This window comes from Nothobranchius furzeri, chromosome 1 (assembly GCF_043380555.1).
Source record: "Nothobranchius furzeri strain GRZ-AD chromosome 1, NfurGRZ-RIMD1, whole genome shotgun sequence".
Classification (NCBI taxonomy): domain Eukaryota; kingdom Metazoa; phylum Chordata; class Actinopteri; order Cyprinodontiformes; family Nothobranchiidae; genus Nothobranchius; species Nothobranchius furzeri.
In genome coordinates, this window is record NC_091741.1 from 82,597,260 (window position 1) to 82,615,068 (window position 17,809).

The window sequence follows — 17,809 nt, forward strand, 5'->3', positions numbered from 1 at the left end:
GGCTATAGTCGGACGGTGGAAGGAATACTTTGAGGAGCTCCTCAATCCCACCAATGCGCATTCCGAGGAGGAACCAGAGCTGGGAGGCCTGGGGATGGACTGTCCGATCTCGGGGGCAGAAGTTGCTGAGGTAGTCAAACAACTACACAGCGGCGGAGCCCCGGGGGCGGATGAGGTTCGTCCTGGGTATCTCAAGGCTATGGATGTTGTAGGGCTGTCATGGTTGACACGTCTCTACAACATTGCGTGGTCATCGGGGGCAGTTCCTAGGGAGTGGCAGACCGGGGTGGTGGTCCCCATCTTTAAGAAGGGTGACCTGAGGGTGTGTTCCAACTATAGGGGGATCACACTCCTCAGCCTCCCTGGAAAGGTCTACGCCAAGGTACTGGAGAGGAGGGTCCGATCGATAGTTGAATCTCAGATAGAGGAGGAGCAATGTGGTTTTCGTCCTGGCCGTGGAACTGTGGACCAGCTCTATACCCTTGCAAGGGTGATGGAGGGGGCATGGGAGTTTGCCCAACCAATCCACATGTGCTTTGTGGATTTGGAGAAGGCTTATGACCATGTCCCCAGGGGCACCCTGTGGGGGACGCTCCAGGAGTATGGGGTGGGTGGCTTTCTGTTAAGGGCCATTCAGTCCCTTTACCAGAGGAGCGTGAGTTTGGTCCGCATAGCCGGTAGTAAGTCGGACCTGTTCCCAGTGAGGGTTGGACTCCGCCAGGGCTGCCCTTTGTCACCGGTTCTGTTCATCACTTTTATGGACAGAATTTCTAGACGCAGCCGTGGTGTGGAGTGTGTCGAGTTTGGTGGCAGGAGAATCTCGTCTCTGCTTTTTGCGGATGATGTGGTCCTCCTAGCTTCATCCAGCTCTGACCTTCAGCTCTTGCTGGGTAGGTTCGCGGCCGAATGTGAAGCGGCTGGGATGAGGATCAGCACCTCCAAATCTGAGACCATGGTTCTCGACCGGAAAAGGGTGGCTTGCCACCTCCGGGTCGGGGGAGAGGTCCTACCTCAAGTGGAGGAGTTTAAGTATCTCGGGGTCTTGTTCACGAGTGAGGGTAGGAGGGATCGGGAGATCGACAGGCGGATTGGTTCGGCGTCTGCAGTGATGCGGACGCTGAGCCGATCTGTCGTGGGGAAGAGGGAGCTGAGCCAGAAAGCCAGGCTCTCGATTTACCGGTCGATCTACGTCCCAATCCTCACCTATGGTCATGAGCTTTGGGTAATGACCGAAAGAACGAGATCGCGGATACAAGCGGCCGAAATGAGTTTCCTCCGTAGGGTGGCCGGGCTCAGCCTTAGAGATAGGGTGAGGAGCTCGGACATTCGGGAGGGACTCGGAGTAGAACCGCTGCTCCTCCGGATCGAAAGGAGCCAGTTGAGGTGGTTTGGGCATCTGGTCAGGATGCCTCCTGGACGCCTCCCCGGGGAGGTGTTTCGGGCATGTCCTGCCGGCAGAAGGCCCCCGGGTCGACCCAGGACACGTTGGAGAAGTTACATCTCCAATCTGGTCCGGGAACGCCTTGGGGTCCTGCCGGAGGAGCTGGTGGACAAGGCCGGGGAGAGGACGGCCTGGAGCTCCCTAGTTGGGATGCTGCCCCCGCGACCCGGACCCGGATAAGCGGAGGAAGACGACGACGACGACGACTATAGATAGAAAACTGAGTTGGAAGCCTCATATAGATGATATAAAGTTAAAAATTTAAAAAAATATAGGACTTATGAGTAGAATGAGATTTGTTTTAGATATCAAATCCCTTCAGATACTCTGTAACTCATTTATTTGACCATATCTGAGCTATGGTATTGAAATATGGGGAAATTATTACAGAGCAAATATTTGTCCTGTATATTTACTTAAAAAAAAGGTAGTTCGAAAAATTTCCCATGCTAACTATTATGCACCAACAAACCCTATCTTCATCCATTTAAAAATTCTAAGATTTTACGATATTATTGACCTGCATACACTGGTTGTAGTATATCAGGCATATCAGGCTCATCTTCCACCTTATCTCCAAAGGATGTTTGAACAAAGGGAAGGAGGATATAGTCTAAGAGGAAATGGGATTAAAAAAAAAAGAATATTAGAACCAATAAAAAAAAGATGTATCTCAGTAAGAGGAGTGAGTTTATGGAATAGCCTCGAAGATAGATTAAAAAATTCATTCTCGTTGAAAATATTCAAAAAGAGTTTTAAAAATAACGTCTTACATAATTACCAAGTACACCAAAATTAGTTTTGTCACACGTTAATTATACCTCTTGATTGTTACATTAGGCTGCAGCCAGTCGGTGTGTAATGGAGCAGAAAACTGTATAACTCAGCACTTTCATTTATCATTTCTGTTTTCAACCACTTCATCAAAACTCCTCCTGGGGTTTGTTTTATCACTCATTCTTCTCCACGCACTTTGTGTGAAATTACAGTCATTTTAAAATATTTTTGTTAAACTTTTTCATTTAAATTTTTTCATTTATTATTATTATTATTTTTCCCACCAAACGTCTGAAAACAGTGATATTTTTCCTTTCATAGTATTTTGATGTTACATCAGAAAGCCTGAATTGAACATTACGGCAAACATTAAGATGAGCTAAAAAAAAAAGGAAACTTGATTTTGGGCAATAAATAAGCTATAAAATGCCACCAAACTGTAGATTTAATGATTTTTAGTATATTTTCATTATTTATTGATTATTTAGTTCTGATTTTTGACGTCCTCTCCCTGCGCTGACACCGTACCGTGGGGGAGGGGTTTGAGTGTCTCAATGATCCTAGGAGCTAAGTTGTCTGAGGCTTTCTGCCTCTAGTAAGGTCACCCATGGCAAAAAGGTCCTAGGTGAGGGATCAGTCAAAGAGCAGCCCGAAGACCTCTTATGATGAAATATATAAATAGAAATGTGTTCCCTCGCCCAGACGTGGGTCACCGGGGTCCCACTCTGGAGCCAGGCCTAGAGGTGGGGCACGTTGGCGACCACCTGGTGGCCGGGCTTTCACCCATAGAGCCCGGCGGGTCACAGCCCAAAGAGGAAACGTGGGTCCCCCTTCCCATGGGCTCACCACTCGTGGGAGGGGCCAAAGGGGTCAGGTGCAGTGTGTGACGGGTGGTAGTCGAGGGCAAGGCCCTTGGCGGTCTGATCCTTGGCTACCGAAGCTGGCTCTTGGCACATGGAATGTCACCTCTCTGGTGGGGAAGGAGCCTGAGTTGGTGTGTGAGGTTGAGAGGTTCCGACTAGATATAGTCAGACTCACCCCTTTCCAAGTTTAGGTCCTCCACCACCTCCCTTACTCATGGTGTCCCACAAGGTTCTGTGCTGGGGCCTCTGCTCTTCCTCATTTATCTGCTTCCTCTTCAGCACATCCTGAGCTCCTTCAAAGGAATCTCCTACCATCTTTATGCAGATGACATACAACTGTACATCTCCTTTAAGCACCATGAGATGTCTAAGCTGCAGCTGTTACACACCTGATTAGACTATTAAAACCTGGATGGCTGGGAACTTTCTACAGCTGAATGAAGATAACCCCTTCTTTCCACCGGACCCATCAGCAGCACGTTACTGCAGCAGCACATCTTACTCGCGTAAGCTGCTGCTTGGCCCTTCCCACGAGACGCGAAGCAGCAGGGGAGCAGCTGTCACCGACAGAGCACGAAGTCACACAAGTGACTTCGTCAGTAAACACAACAACAAGCAGGAGAAAATTACAACATGGCTCCAAAAGGTTTGTGTTTTATGTTCTGTCCATTTTATAATCGCCAATACGGACCTGAAAAACAAAGGAGACCGCTAGCTAGGTGATAACTTCTCACGGGGCCGCACAGCTAGTAACTTCTTTTAAAGTAAAGCAACCGGAAGGCAGTACGTTTCTTTATTCTGAAAATCTCGGGAGCTTTGCTCTGTTTCCGCGTTCGATTTCCTGTCTTTCCTTCCCCAAAAATGTCAAACTTGACCCGTTTCAGAGGCGTCGTGCGTAGAAAATAGCACCGGCGCGTAAAGGCCGCGACATGCTGCTCCTGAGATGCGGCCGACTCGCGCTGCTGACGGCTCCGGTGGAAAAGGTTCTGTTGACCACAGCAGTTCCTATCAGCAGCTATGACGTGCTGCCGCAGTAACGTGCTGCTGACGGCTCCTGTGGAAAGAAGGGGTAAGACTGAGATCCTCGTCTGTGCCCCAGACAAGCTGGTTCCCAAAGTCAGACTGTCTTGGTCAGCTTGCTTCTCACACCATACCTTCTGTCAGAAATCTTGGCGTGACCTTTGACCCAGCTCTCACCCTGGATTCTCATGTCAGTTCTCTTGTTCGCTCTTCCTTCTTTCATCTCAGGAACATTGCTAAGCTGAGTCCCATTAGCATTTTTAATCACAATGTTCTATTTTTGCCTATTTTAAACATTTTTTAATCATTTTCAAAAATCTTTTTTGTATTTTAAAATTTTTTATTTTTGTGAAGCGCCTTGTGATTTTTATCATGAGAGGTGCTGTAGAAAAGATCGTCTTCTTTCTTTCTTGGTGGGGTGAGACGTTCTTTGAGATAGAAAGGAGCATTTCCATGCAAGCATTGATGAATTAGAAGAGAGATTTTGTAATTTATCCTTGTGGCGACAGGAAGCCAGTGAAGTGATTGTTGGATGGCTGTACTGTGTTCATATTTACGCATTCTCAGCAGGATTCTAGCTGCAGAGTTTTGGACACATAGAAGCTTCTGAAGGTTCTTGTTAGAGATCCCAGTAAGCAGTGAGTTACTACAGTCCAGTCTAGAGGAGACAAAAGCATGGATCAGTTTTTCAGCATCTGGTGGGGTATGAGGTGACCAGAGACAAAACAAAATTAAAGCTGCAAGCAGCGTCGTTCGGCCCTCGCAGCGAAGCTGCTCGCCCTCCTTCCTTACCCCCTCCGCTCCATCCCCGACGCTCTCCAAACCCAACTCCGCGCTTGTCCATCCTGGCCGGCAGCCGGGGGCACCAGGGCACGTCGGGCAGAACAGAAAGTCAACCACCCCGACACCAGAAACCGTGAACGGCCTCCTCGTCCACACCTCACCCTGATTCAGCAGCCCCTCTGAGCCCAGCATTACACGTCTCACCACTAGGAGATACTCTATCTTTACCACACTGGTGATGTGATGTTCAGTCTCTGGCAAATCGGAGGCTGTTTGTGGAAGTTACAGTCAAACGTAAGGTCACAGCGTCACGCCAGAAATCGCCATGGCATCAAAGCTCCTCTCTTTCTGAAAAGCTATCAGATCTGAATAGTCATTACAACATCATGAAGACAGTGCATGACCTTAGTGTCATGTTGACTAAATTAGAGGGGACAAATATGGGCATTTCACCGTAAAACAGTAGACTTCCTGTAGTCAGGGGGCGGGGCTTAGGTGATGCCAGCTGTCCACATTGTCACTGTCTTCAGATGTGGTCAGTGATCACACGGACAAAGTTTGAAATTGATCTGATCATGCACAAGGGAGTTATTGAGTCAAGTAATGTAATGGCGACTGGTCAAAGTTTGAGGCTTAGCCACGCCCACACCTTTATACTTATTTAAAATCCGACGGTTGAATTTTTCCTCTATGTCTTAAGAGTATATAGCAGGAGTTTGAAGGTGATCGGTGGAAAGGGCGACGAGACATCATTCTCCTAATAACGTGTGCGAAAACCACTAAATCGAGTACTTGGACCAAAATGGCCGACCTCCTGTGCGACATTGCGCTTGGCTCCAAGAGACTTTTTTGTAGGTCCTGAGACACTACATTAGTGTGCCAAATTTCGTGATCCTCAGTCAAAGCATGGCTTGGGGCTGACAGTTTTAATGGTCCTAGGGGGCGCTATTTCAGAAAATAGGCCACGCCCACAAACTTCAGCTGTCCAATTCTATTAGGGGTCAGAGTAGGATCACTCATCAGAAATTGTGTGGCGATGTCACAATGATTGAAGAAATGAGAGACAAACGTATTTCCATGGCGTGATGGCGAATTTCGCCATGCTCCCAAAGCCCCGCCTTTATTCGAAACCTGCCAGTACTATAGACCAAGTGACCTCAACTTGTCTGCTGCTATTTGCCAGTGATTGCTGGTGATTGGTTAAAAGGAGTCCAATAGGGAGCTGTGAAAAAAAGAGTGGCGTGGCGACAGGTCAAAGTTTGAGGCTTAGCCACGCCCACACCTTTATACTTATTTAAAATCCGTAGGTTGAATTTTTTCCCCTTTGTCTTAAGAGTCTATAGCAGAAGTTTGAAGGTGATTGGTGAAAAGGGCAATGGTGTATCACTCTCCAAACAACGTGTGCGAAAACCACTAAATCGAGTACTTGGACCAAAATGGCCGACTTCCTGTGCGACTTTGCACTTGGCTCCAAGAGACTTTTTTGTAGGTCCGGAGACACCACATTAGTGTACCAGATTTCGTACTCCTCAGTCAAAGCATGGCTAGGGGCTGACAGTTTTAATGGTCCTAGGGGGCGCCATTTCAGAAAATAGGCCACGCCCACAAACTACAGCTGTCCAAATCTATTGGGGGTCAGACTAGGATCACTCACCAGACATTTTGTGGCGATGGCACGATAACTGAAGAAATGAGAGGCAAACTTATTGCCATGGCGTGATGGTGAATTTTGCCATGCTCCCAAAGCCCCGCCTTTTTTCAAAACCTGCCAGTACTGGAGACTAAGTGACCTCAACTTGTCAGCTGCTATTCGCCAGAGATTGCTGGCGATTGGGTAAAAGGAGTCCAATAGGTAGCTGTGAAAAAAAGAGTGGCGTGGTGACAGGTCAAAGTTTGAGGCTTAGCCACGCCCACACCTTTATACTTATTTAAAATCCGACGGTTGAATTTTTTCCTTTATGTCTTAAGAGTCTATAGCAGAAGTTTGAAGGCGATTGGTGAAAAGGGCGATGGAGCATCACTCTCCAAACAACGTGTGCGAAAACCACTAAATCGAGTACTTGGACCAAAATGGCCGACTTCCTGTGCGACTTTGCACTTGGCTCCAAGAGACTTTTTTGTAGGTCCTGAGACACCACATTAGTGTGCCAAATTTCATAATCCTCAGTCAAAGCATGACTTGGGGCTGACAGTTTTAATGGTCCTAGGGGGCGCTATTTCAGAAAATAGGCCACGCCCACCGGATGTTCACATCACATTTTGTGGGGGGCTGAACTAGGATCACTCCCAAGAGGTTTTGTGGCGATATCTCTAGAAATGACGAAATGGGAGGCAAACGTAAGGCCTAAGCGGTACGCCTGACTTCGCCGCGCCGCCACAGCCCCGCCTTCTGCAGAAAACTCCCATAAAGTGACGCCAAGCAACCCCAACTTGTCTTCAGTTACCTGCTACAAATTTGGGGTGATTATTTGAAAGGGCGAATTTTGGAAAATTTCCCAGTAAAACTTGACCTTTTAAGTCCTGAGGGGGCGGGGCTTATGTGACATCATCAATCGACCATTCATTTGTCTTCGGAGGGTGATGACGATTGTCCATAGAACATTTCTTTAACTGTAATTCTTTCATTTATGAAATTATAGCAATTTGAATTTTTTTGGCGAGTGCTCGAACTTTGAGGCCTGGTCCCGCCCCTTCAGTATTTACGAAAAGTCAATTTTATTGTCTCATTTTAATCGTCCATCGCTTCTGTTCGATCGCACACTATTTTTGAGACGATCGTGCGAAAAATGACCAAACTGTTCAACCAAATATAGACCCTAGAAATGGCCAAAACGGGGTCAAAATGGCCACTTTAGTCCAAAATGGCCGACTTCCTGTTTGATATTGACCATGGGTGCAAGAGGCTTTTCTGTGCGTATTGTTGAGTTCTACAAGTGTACCAAATTTCATCACTCTACTATGAAAAAAGGTCAAAGCGGAGGGGTATTTTTAATTTTCCAGGGGGCGCTGTTGAAACATTTTTTTACCAACTTTCACGTTGCCAGTGAAATACGTAAATTTCACGCACTTTCTATATTGGGCCAGAATTTGGTGACTTTTTGGATATGCTAAGACCCCCTAAAGGCCATCCAAAGACGCGGAAGAAAAAAAAAGAAAGAAAGAAAGAAAAAAAAAATAAATTAAAGCTGCAAGCAGCGTCGTTCGGCCCTCGCAGCGAAGCTGCTCGTCCTCCGTCTGTACCCCCTTTGCTCCATCCCCGACGCTCTCCAAACCCAGCTCCGCGCCCCTTCCTGGCCGGCAGCCCGGGACACCAGGGCACGTGCGCGGAGCAGAAACGTCCACCAGAACAGAATTCGTTGTGGCATCAAAGCCCCTCCCTTTCTGAAAAGCTATCAGATCTGAATGGTCATTACAGCATCATGAAGACAGTGCATGACCTTAGTGTCATCTTGACTAAATTAGAGGGGACAAATATGGGCAGTTCACCATAAAACAATAGACTTCCTGTAGTCAGGGGGCGGGGCTTAGGTGATGTCAGCTGTCCACATTGTCACTGTCTTCAGATGTGGTCAGTGATCACACAGTCAAAGTATGAAATTGATCTGATCATGCACATGGGAGTTGTTAAGTCAAATAAGGTAATGGCGACTGGTCAAAGTTTGAGGCTTAGCCACGCCCACACCTTTATACTTATTTAAAATCCGACGGTTGAATTTTTTCCTCTATGTCTTAAGAGTATATAGCAGAAGTTTGAAGGTGATCGGTGGAAAGGGCGAGGAGATATCATTCTCCTAATAACGTGTGCGAAAACCACTAAATTGAGTACTTGGACCAAAATGTCCGACCTCCTGTGCGACATTGCGCTTGGCTCCAAGAGACTTTTTTGTAGGTCCTGATACACTACATTAGTGTGCCAAATTTTGTGAACCTCAGTCAAAGCATGGCTTGGGGCTGACTGTTTTAATGGTCCTAGGGGGCGCTGTTTCAGAAAATAGGCCACGCCCACAAACTTCAGCTGTCCAATTCTATTAGGGGTCAGAGTAGGATCACTCATCAGAACTTGTGTGGCGATGTCACAATGATTGAAGAAATGAGAGACAAACGTATTTCCATGTCGTGATGGCGAATTTTGCCATGCTCCCAAAGCCCCGCCTTTATTCGAAACCTGCCAGTACTATAGACTAAGTGACCTCAACTTGTCTGCTGCTATTTGCAACTGTTTGGTGGTGATTGGTTAAAAGGAGTCCAATAGGGAGCTGTGAAAAAAAGAGTGGCGTGGCGACAGGTCAAAGTTTGAGGCTTAGCCACGCCCACACCTTTATACTTATTTAAAATCCGACGGCTGAATTTTTTCATCTATGTCTTAACAGTATATAGCAGAAGTGTGAAGGCAATTGGTGAAAAGGGCGACGGAGCATCACTCTCCAAACAACGTGTGCGAAAACCACTAAATCGCGCACTTGGACCAAAATGGCCGACTTCCTGTGCGACATTGCACTTGGCTCCAAGAGACTTTTTTGTAGGTCCTGAGACACCACATTAGTGTACCAAATTTTGTACTCGTCAGTCAAAGCATGGCATGGGGCTGGCAGTTTTAATGGTCCTAGAGGGCGCTATTTCAGAAAATAGGCCACGCCCACCGGATGTTCACATCACTTTTTTGGGGGGGCCGGACTAGGATCACTCCCAAGATGTTTCGTGGCGATATCTCTAGAAATGACGAAATGGGAGGCAAACGTAAGGCCACGTCGGTACGCCTGACTTCGCCGCGCCGCCACAGCCCCGCCTTCTTCAGAAAACTCCCATAAAGTGACGCCAAGCAACCCCAACTTGTCTTCAGTTACCTGCTACAAATTTGGGGTGATTATTTGAAAGGGCGAATTTTGGGAAATTTCCTAGTAAAACTTGACCTTTTAAGTCCTGAGGGGGCGGGGCTTATGTGACATCATCAATCGACCATTCATTTGTCTTCGGAGGGCGACGCCAATTGTCCATAGAACATTTCTTTAACTGTAATTCTTTCATTTATGAATCTATAGCAATTTGAATTTTTTTGGCGAGTGCTCGAACTTTGAGGCCTGGTCCCGCCCCTTCAGTATTTACGAAAAGTCAATTTTATTGTCTCATTTTAATCGTCCATCGCTTCTGTTCGATCGCACACTATTTTTGAGACGATCGTGCGAAAATTGACCAAACTGTTCAACCAAATATAGACCCTAGAAATGGCCAAAATGGGGTCAAAATGGCCACTTTAGTCCAAAATGGCCGACTTCCTGTTTGATATTGACCATGGGTGCAAGAGGCTTTTCTGTGCGTATTGTTGAGTTCTACAAGTGTACCAAATTTCATCACTCTACTATGAAAAAAGGTCAAAGCGGAGGGGTATTTTTAATTTTCCAGGGGGTGCTGTTGAAACAATTTTTTACCAACTTTCACGTTGCCAGTGAAATACGTAAATTTCACGCACTTTCTATATTGGGCCAGAATTTGGTGAGTTTTTGGATATGCTTAGACCCCCTAAAGGCCATCCAATGACGCGGAAGAAAAAAAAAGAAAGAAAAAAAAAAAGAAAAAAAATAATAAACGGAGCAGATACAATAGGCCTTCGCAGCTTCACTGCTCGGGCCTAATAAACGGAGCAGATACAATAGGCCTTCGCAGCTTCACTGCTCGGGCCTAATTACTCTTTTGTAATTAACCAACATCTTTAAGTTTTAGTACCAAGCTGCTCTAAACATTTTAAAACATAAATGACTTTTCTATCTTTATGTATAAAGTCTTGATAACTGCACATCTGAATTTTAAAATGCAACAGTACATTACATGTACTGTCTGAGTTAATTTTTTGGAGAATTTTTGCCATATTGATTCAAATGCTTCTCACACACCCATGGCAACCAATACATTAACATTTTGTCAGATGGAAATTTTGACCATAGCAGCACAGCAGAGCTCCATGTCTGCTCCTGTGTGTCTGTGCCGCTAGCCGGTGTTGTACCATATTTTGCAGCCATCAGATTCTGTTAATAGGAAGGAGCCTGTAGAAAGGGGTCAGACATTTTAATTGTTTTTCTTCAAAATGTAGCTTGCTTGAGTGCTTTTTTCCAAGGTTGAATACTGCATCTTTACTGTGTGCTGCTGTCAGGAGTCAAGGCTTAAGTTCTGCTGCAGTGGAAAATAGGATTATTTTGTTTAAAAACTTTAATGAAAGTGTGTGTGAGAAAGTGTTTGTCTTACTCGTCTGATTATGTTTACCTGAAGACCTGGCTGCTGTTCAGGGAAAGGTTGTGAAGCAAACCTCAGACAACCCAGTGGCCAGACACCAGTTCTGTCATTGAACCTTGAAATGCCTCTGCTCCACAGAATGCCACAAACTGGAGTTTGTTTGTGAGCATGTGTGTGTGTGTGTGTGTGTGTGTGCACAGGCTCCCTCCATGATGTTTTTTTCCTCTCAGGTCTATCAAGGGGATTGCACTCCTTCGTGTTGCCTCACATGCCCTCACACTCTATAAGTCTGTGATAAAAGAAGCTTTTTGTCCATCTTTGTTTCCCTGAGTTTAATGGAACGGAATAATGGGATAAAACCTCTCGTCTCTTAGGTTTTCTTGCCCACAAGACAGAGATATACAATTTGAGTTTGCTGCCCATGTGTGTGGTGCTTCACATTTTAAAGAGGTTTACTCCTGTTGATATAAATCTTTTTTTTTTTCACTTTTTTCTTATTGCTAGAACTGAAAGGAAGTTGTATCTCACTTTGAGTGGATTGATTTACAGGAAGGTGCAACAGCTTTAAGGTGGTTTTGAGTATCTTCCTTTAAAATGACTACACTTTTTTTTACCTAAAGTGCTCTTTTTTGAAGAAAAGATCATTCACAAATGGCAAAAAAATGTTTTATTTGTAAGAAGGTTTTAATGAAATAGCAATAGCTTCTGTTGAGTTTTGCAAGTGTTGCCTCATTTTTAAACTCTAATGTATTTATATGCCATGCTATTTTACACCACCCAGAGCAAACATGGGCACAATATATGATAAAATATTACCGTTAGCACTATTAATATTTCATTTTTTAGGATATTTTTGTGAGCCATTTCTTTAACCCGGAGAAAAGACTCTTGGATTTGACGAAACCCCGCCTTCCTCCATCTACAATAGTTCACACCTGTTGAGCCGGAGACCACAGATGCATGCTGACAAGTCCCAGTCGGTTGTCAATGCACTCCACTCCCCGTAGAAGAATTCTCTGTCAGGGCCGCTAACATGCACACACACACACACACACACACACGCACGCACGCACGCACACACACACACACACACACACACACACACACACACACACACACACACACACACACACACACACACACACACACCCCTGCTTGGATGAGGATAAGGTGTCTGTCGGTAGCAAATTCCTGGCCTGAAGTACTGTTCCTGACACTCACCAGCCAAACTTTATAACCATTCAGCTAGCAGTTATTGGTTACCATTTTAGTTGTACTCATGGCCCTGGCCTATCCATTGGTGGTATTAATGTTATAATGGTGCCAGTAAAGTAGTAATCCATCTGAAAACCCTCTCCGGTACTGCCAATTGTTTAACAAGCAGTCTGTGAATTCACGAGCACATTGTGGCTTGGTTTTTGAGAGCTCTTGAAGATTATTTAGGAAGACTGCAGATGGATGCTCTTCTTATCACAGACAAAAATCCATTTTTGGGTTTGAGGCATTATTTAAAATGCAGACTAGATGAGAAAGAAATAACTTCATTACACCTGCTGAGATTAAACTCCCTGCTAGCTACTCTGAGAGATTGGGTGTTAGTAATGACAGTCCAGGGAACGAGGGATCTGGAATCGAGATGACCTGGAGTGGGATGAGCGGACGCAAAGATGGCCCCATTCAGCTATCTGCAATAGCTTAACTTAGTTAGGCACAGTTGAAGTAAAGAAGAAGCTGAGATGGAAAAGTGTTTTCCAAGATGAATTAACAATAAAGCATGGTCAAAAGCTCCAAAAGGTGTATTTTGTATGACATAGTTAGTCCCTTTAATAATGTTTTCAATGACTTTTAGCTGGACCAATGTGAGTTTTATTGAAATGAAAGATGAGTTTGTATTCAGGGCAAAGCTCGGTTCTGTACTTGACCTTTTCTTTTGTTCAGAGTTCAGATCACCAGGATGTTGGCCCCCCACATCACACGTGTAACACGTTTAAAGAGGACACAAATTCTCAGGACAGTCAGAGTCATGTTTTGCTATTAGCCTCTTCTTAACAGTACGCACCATATTCTGAAGACCAGAGTCAAACCAGCAGAGCTGTGGCACTCACCTGCTTTCTGTCTCTGATTGTGTTCTAGCTGCAGGGCGGCCCTCGTGGCCGGGATGCCGCTGTGTGCCGTGTCAGTCCACAGTGGACGGTGAGGGGCAGGACGAGGGCACTGAGTGCGGGAGACTGACAGGAGGCGGTCCCCACCAAACCGGAGAAATGAACCTCTGCTGGAACGAGATCAAGCGCAAGTCCCACAACATCCGGTAAGAAAGAACCTCAGCTCGTTAGAACATAGGAAAATCTAAATGAATGAATGATTTTAAAGAAATAATTTATCTGCTCTCCTTTGTATTGTCTCTGTTCCCATCTGTGCTGTACGGTGGCCCTGAAGTGCAAACCACAAAAACAAATCACTTAATGCACAACAAATTGAAAAGCGCAACAAATTCACTAAACACAAAAACAAATTGAAAATACAAACCGGAAAAGGTAGGTACCAATGCTGCAACAACAGGCATCACTGATTGGATGATGGATCCGTTGGCCTTTTGAACCGGAAGTTGTTCTGCCGAACGTGGTTATGTTAAAGAGCAGTCAGCGGGTGTGTCCGAGGTCCGAATCCACAGGCAGGATGCTTACGAGTACGGGTCCTCGCCGGTCTAGCAAGGCCGGGTCCTTGCCAGACCGCTAAGACCAGAACCCAGCGGCTCTGAATTCGGACAGTCTAGCCTTCACCTCTACGGTGACCCGTAGGTCCCGTCACAGCCGCCCGTGGCGGCAGCTACACGCAAAGAAAAAATGCTAAAGCTAGCGAAAATCGAGCAGGAATATTAAGGAGCTACAGCAGCTTCATGTCCATCAGCAGCGTTTGTTCACAAACGTTTTCAGGTAAAGTAACTTTGTTTATTCTAGAAGCTTTTAGGACTTACATGTAAACTTTAGATGGTTTAATGTATGTTTTAAGCTACAGAATGAACTTGTTAAACGTACACAACACATTACTACTGGCTCAGTAGTTCACAGAAAACCTTTTTAGCTTTGGTTTTGAATAAAAGCTACTGTTGTGACCAGGTAATGATTAAAAGTTCATTGACAAAAAACATTGTTTAACCTATCTAATAAAAATGATAGAGCATTTCCCCAAACTATACCAAACTACCACCAAATGATGCAACTGTACAGCCTTTATAATGAATTACATTAATTTGAAATATCTTGTTTTCAGCTGACTCCTGCACAAAACTACTTTGATTCTTTTCCACTCAGCTTTGGTTGGGATGGACATCAGGAAAAAAATGTGGAGAAGTGAGGAAATTTTTGGTTTAAAAGTGGAAACGGGAAACTTTCAGCTATTTTGCTGTCTTATTATTTTAAACCTGCTTTTTCGATCCTCTAAAATGGGTTATCAACCAAATTTGTTCAAGGGCCAGAAGTTTTTCCAGCAGACACCGAGAGGGGCAGATGCTCTTCTAAAACAATGTTCAAGTATTATTGTATTTTGATTTAGTAATATTTAAAATTGCTTTATTTTCCATCTAAACTGTTTTATTGTAGTTTTAGTTGTGTTTGGAGAACGTAAACAAATATTGATATTTGGGACATGAATTTAGCAGCAAAATTTCAAAGTTTTAATTTTTTTTAAAATATCTACTGGGTATATCTAAATCTGAGACTGTGGTCTTGATTCGGGAAAAGGTAGAATGCCTTCTCCGGGTCAGGGATGAGGTCCTGCCCCAAGTGGAGGAGTTTAAGTATCTCGGGGTCTTGTTCACGAGTGAGGGAAAACTGGAGCGTGAGATCGATAGGCGGATTGGTGCTGCATCTGCAGTGATGCGGGTGTTGTAACGGTCTGTCGTGGTGAAGAGAGAGCTGAGTCAGAAGGCGAAGCTCTCGATTTACCGGTCGATCTACGTTCCTACCCTCACCTATGGTCATGAGCTTTGGGTAGTGACCGAAAGAACAAGATTGCTGATACAAGTGGCCGAAATGAGTTTTCTCCGCAGAGTGGCTGGGCTCTCCCTTAGAGATAGGGTGAGAAGCTCGGTCATCTGGGAGGGGCTCAAAGTAGATTCGCTGCTCCTCCACATCGAGAGGAGACAGTTGAGGTGGCTCGGGCATCTGGTAAGTGCCTCCTGGACGCCTCCCTGGTGAGGTTTTCCGGGCATGTCCATCCGGGAGGAGACCTAAAGGTAGACCCAGGACACGTTGGAGGGACTACGCCTCTCATCTGGCCAGGGAACGCTTTGGGATTCATCCAGAAGAGCTGGCTCAAGTGGGTGGGGAGAGGGAAGTCTGGGCCTCTTGACTTAGGCTACTGCCCCCGCGACCCGACTCCGGATAAGCAGATGAAAATGGATGGATGGATCTATTGGGTTGAGGTCAGGGCTCTGCCATCACACGAACATCTGGAGTCCTTGATTTAGGGTGTCTCTGTACTTTTTCTAGTATAACGTATCTATGTCTTGTCTAGCTATCTGCAACGGGAAAAGTAAACCAAAAATGTATATCTATAGTTATGTTCTCATTTTTCTATATTTTCACCCAACAATCCATTTCTTGCCTTTTTCCAGTGTGAAGGTATTTTTAAAAAAGGGTTTTGTCTAACAACGTGCTGTCAGATGATGCATATTTTACTTCATCTTCTTCCAGCCATCACATTAATTATTGATATGATGGTAAATACTTCTATTGTGCACATGAGCTGTTTGTCAGTGTGAAGCAATTACAGGGTGTCCACACTGGTCTTTATTGCTTAATTGGAAAACGTGCCGACTTGCTGCATCATTTTTGTTATTTTCAATTCAACTGGCATCCTGTTTAGACAATTGGCCCCTTAATTGCTTACTTGACCCTGATGTAGGAGAACAGGAAGGGGAGGAGGGCTAAGGGAGAATGGTTGTTAAATTGGGTAAGACAGTTTCCCCTGCAGTCCTGCATAATGAGATCACTATGCATGGCCTGCAGTGGCTGTTTATATCCAAACCACATTCTGGCTGCATCAGGCTGAGACAGGAAGAGAGGAAAACAGGGACGTCAATGTTGGGGCGGGGGGTAGTGAGAGAGAGACAGCAAGGAGAAACTGACGGCTAGTGTTAAATCATCAAACAGGAGAGATGTAGAAAATTGAGAAGGGCAGGATGAAAACGGGACCAAAAGACTGAATGAATGAATGAGAAAGAGCTTCAGCGAATAGCTGTCTAACCTTGAAGATAAGTGCTGTCCAAAGGAAACACCTGACTGCGTTTGATGCCAGTGGCCAGACAAGTACAGACAACTGGTTTTATAATGGCCTGTCTAGAACTGATTGACAGGAGTCTGACTTTGTTACAATAAAAGTCAAAGCAGCTTCTTTCCATCCTATAAACTGTCATGCGTTGTCCCTAAGGCTACATGCTGGCCTGACTGGAATTAATTTACATTTATGCTGTTACTGTCGTACTTATTTGTAAAGAGGGCTGAGATTCTAATATTCTGCTGACAGCTATGTGAGTCAATAATAAGGCATGAGAGCTGTCAGCTAAATGCTAACTTGAACATCTTAAAAAGCTCACAGGGACAGTGTGACATATGACAAATGATTAGGAAACTAAAAGTTGAAGTATACTTCTGTTACGACTGTACCAGTGTGAGAGGGATTGGATTGAGGGTTTTGTAGTATCGTTGTTGCACCCTTTATAGGAAAAGTGCTTTCTAAATAAAGTTTTAATGATTGATTGATGTCCTAATTTTGATTATTAAGGCAACAGGATCATCTATGCAGGGAACCTTGATATCCCTCTTTCTAGTATCACTCTCTGCAGAGTTTTCCTGGGGATGGGTTCGTTGGGCAGTCTGGCATTGGGTTGGGAACTGCTGGTCCAGCCTGGAGATGCTTGGATGACTGGACCAACATAACATTGTCCTTCTAGCAGCCATGTGTGGGGCCCCAGGGGTTGGGCCTAGGGCACTTGTGTGCTGGCTTGTATGTTGCCGTTGGCGTGGGCAAGTGCCTGACCTTGGCCCAAAGGTCTCGAGTGGACCTTGGTTCCTCCTTAATTAGCAGGAATACTTCTAATTTCCACCACAGGGCAAGGGGATCTCCAGGAGGGGGAGAATCTAGCTCTGCCTGAGTGTCTGATGTCTTATGTAGTCTGGAAGTTGATCAAATGTGGGGGTGAGAGTAGGTATTCTACTGGGGTGGGGCTGAGTGGATGGCCTCGGACTCTGAGATGTTGCTCCTGTGGGCCCTGACTAGAGAGGCTGGGATCTCCCTGCACCGGGTTGGGTTTGGGAACGGGGATGCCTACTCAGGGAGTTTTCCCCTCCACTGTCGCTAAATGCTTGCTTAGTATGAGGTTTGCTGTAAAGTCACTGACACTAGTCAGTGACTTGATGCAATCTGCTGGGTTCCTTATATAGAAAACGTTTTACTGATTGGCTTAATGAACAGACCTGTATTGGAATGTTTACTATGTGAAGTGACTTGAGACGACTCTTGTGATTTGGTGCTATATAAATAAACTTGAATTGAATAGAGTTGAATTGAATAAAGTGTCTTGCCCAAGGACACAACAGCAGCATTCTCCGTTCAGAGACAGGATTGAACCTGCAACCTTCCGATTACTGGACAACCTACTCTACCTCCTGAGCTACTGCTTTCCCAAAAACATCCCATC

The 17,809-nt window shown here is 45.2% G+C and overlaps 1 protein-coding gene across 5 annotated transcripts in view; it reads left to right on the top strand.

Annotated features, from left to right (window-relative positions):
• Positions 1-17,809, top strand: part of drp2 (dystrophin related protein 2) — a 525,275-nt gene that overhangs the window by 214,643 nt on the left and 292,823 nt on the right. For all 5 annotated transcript variants that reach the window (XM_015949550.3, XM_070550594.1, XM_070550593.1 and 2 more), the window contains one exon: positions 13,243-13,417. In XM_015949550.3, coding sequence (XP_015805036.1) covers positions 13,371-13,417 — 47 coding nt within the window. In that variant the 5' untranslated portion in view covers positions 13,243-13,370. The remainder of the gene's footprint in view (positions 1-13,242; positions 13,418-17,809) is intronic.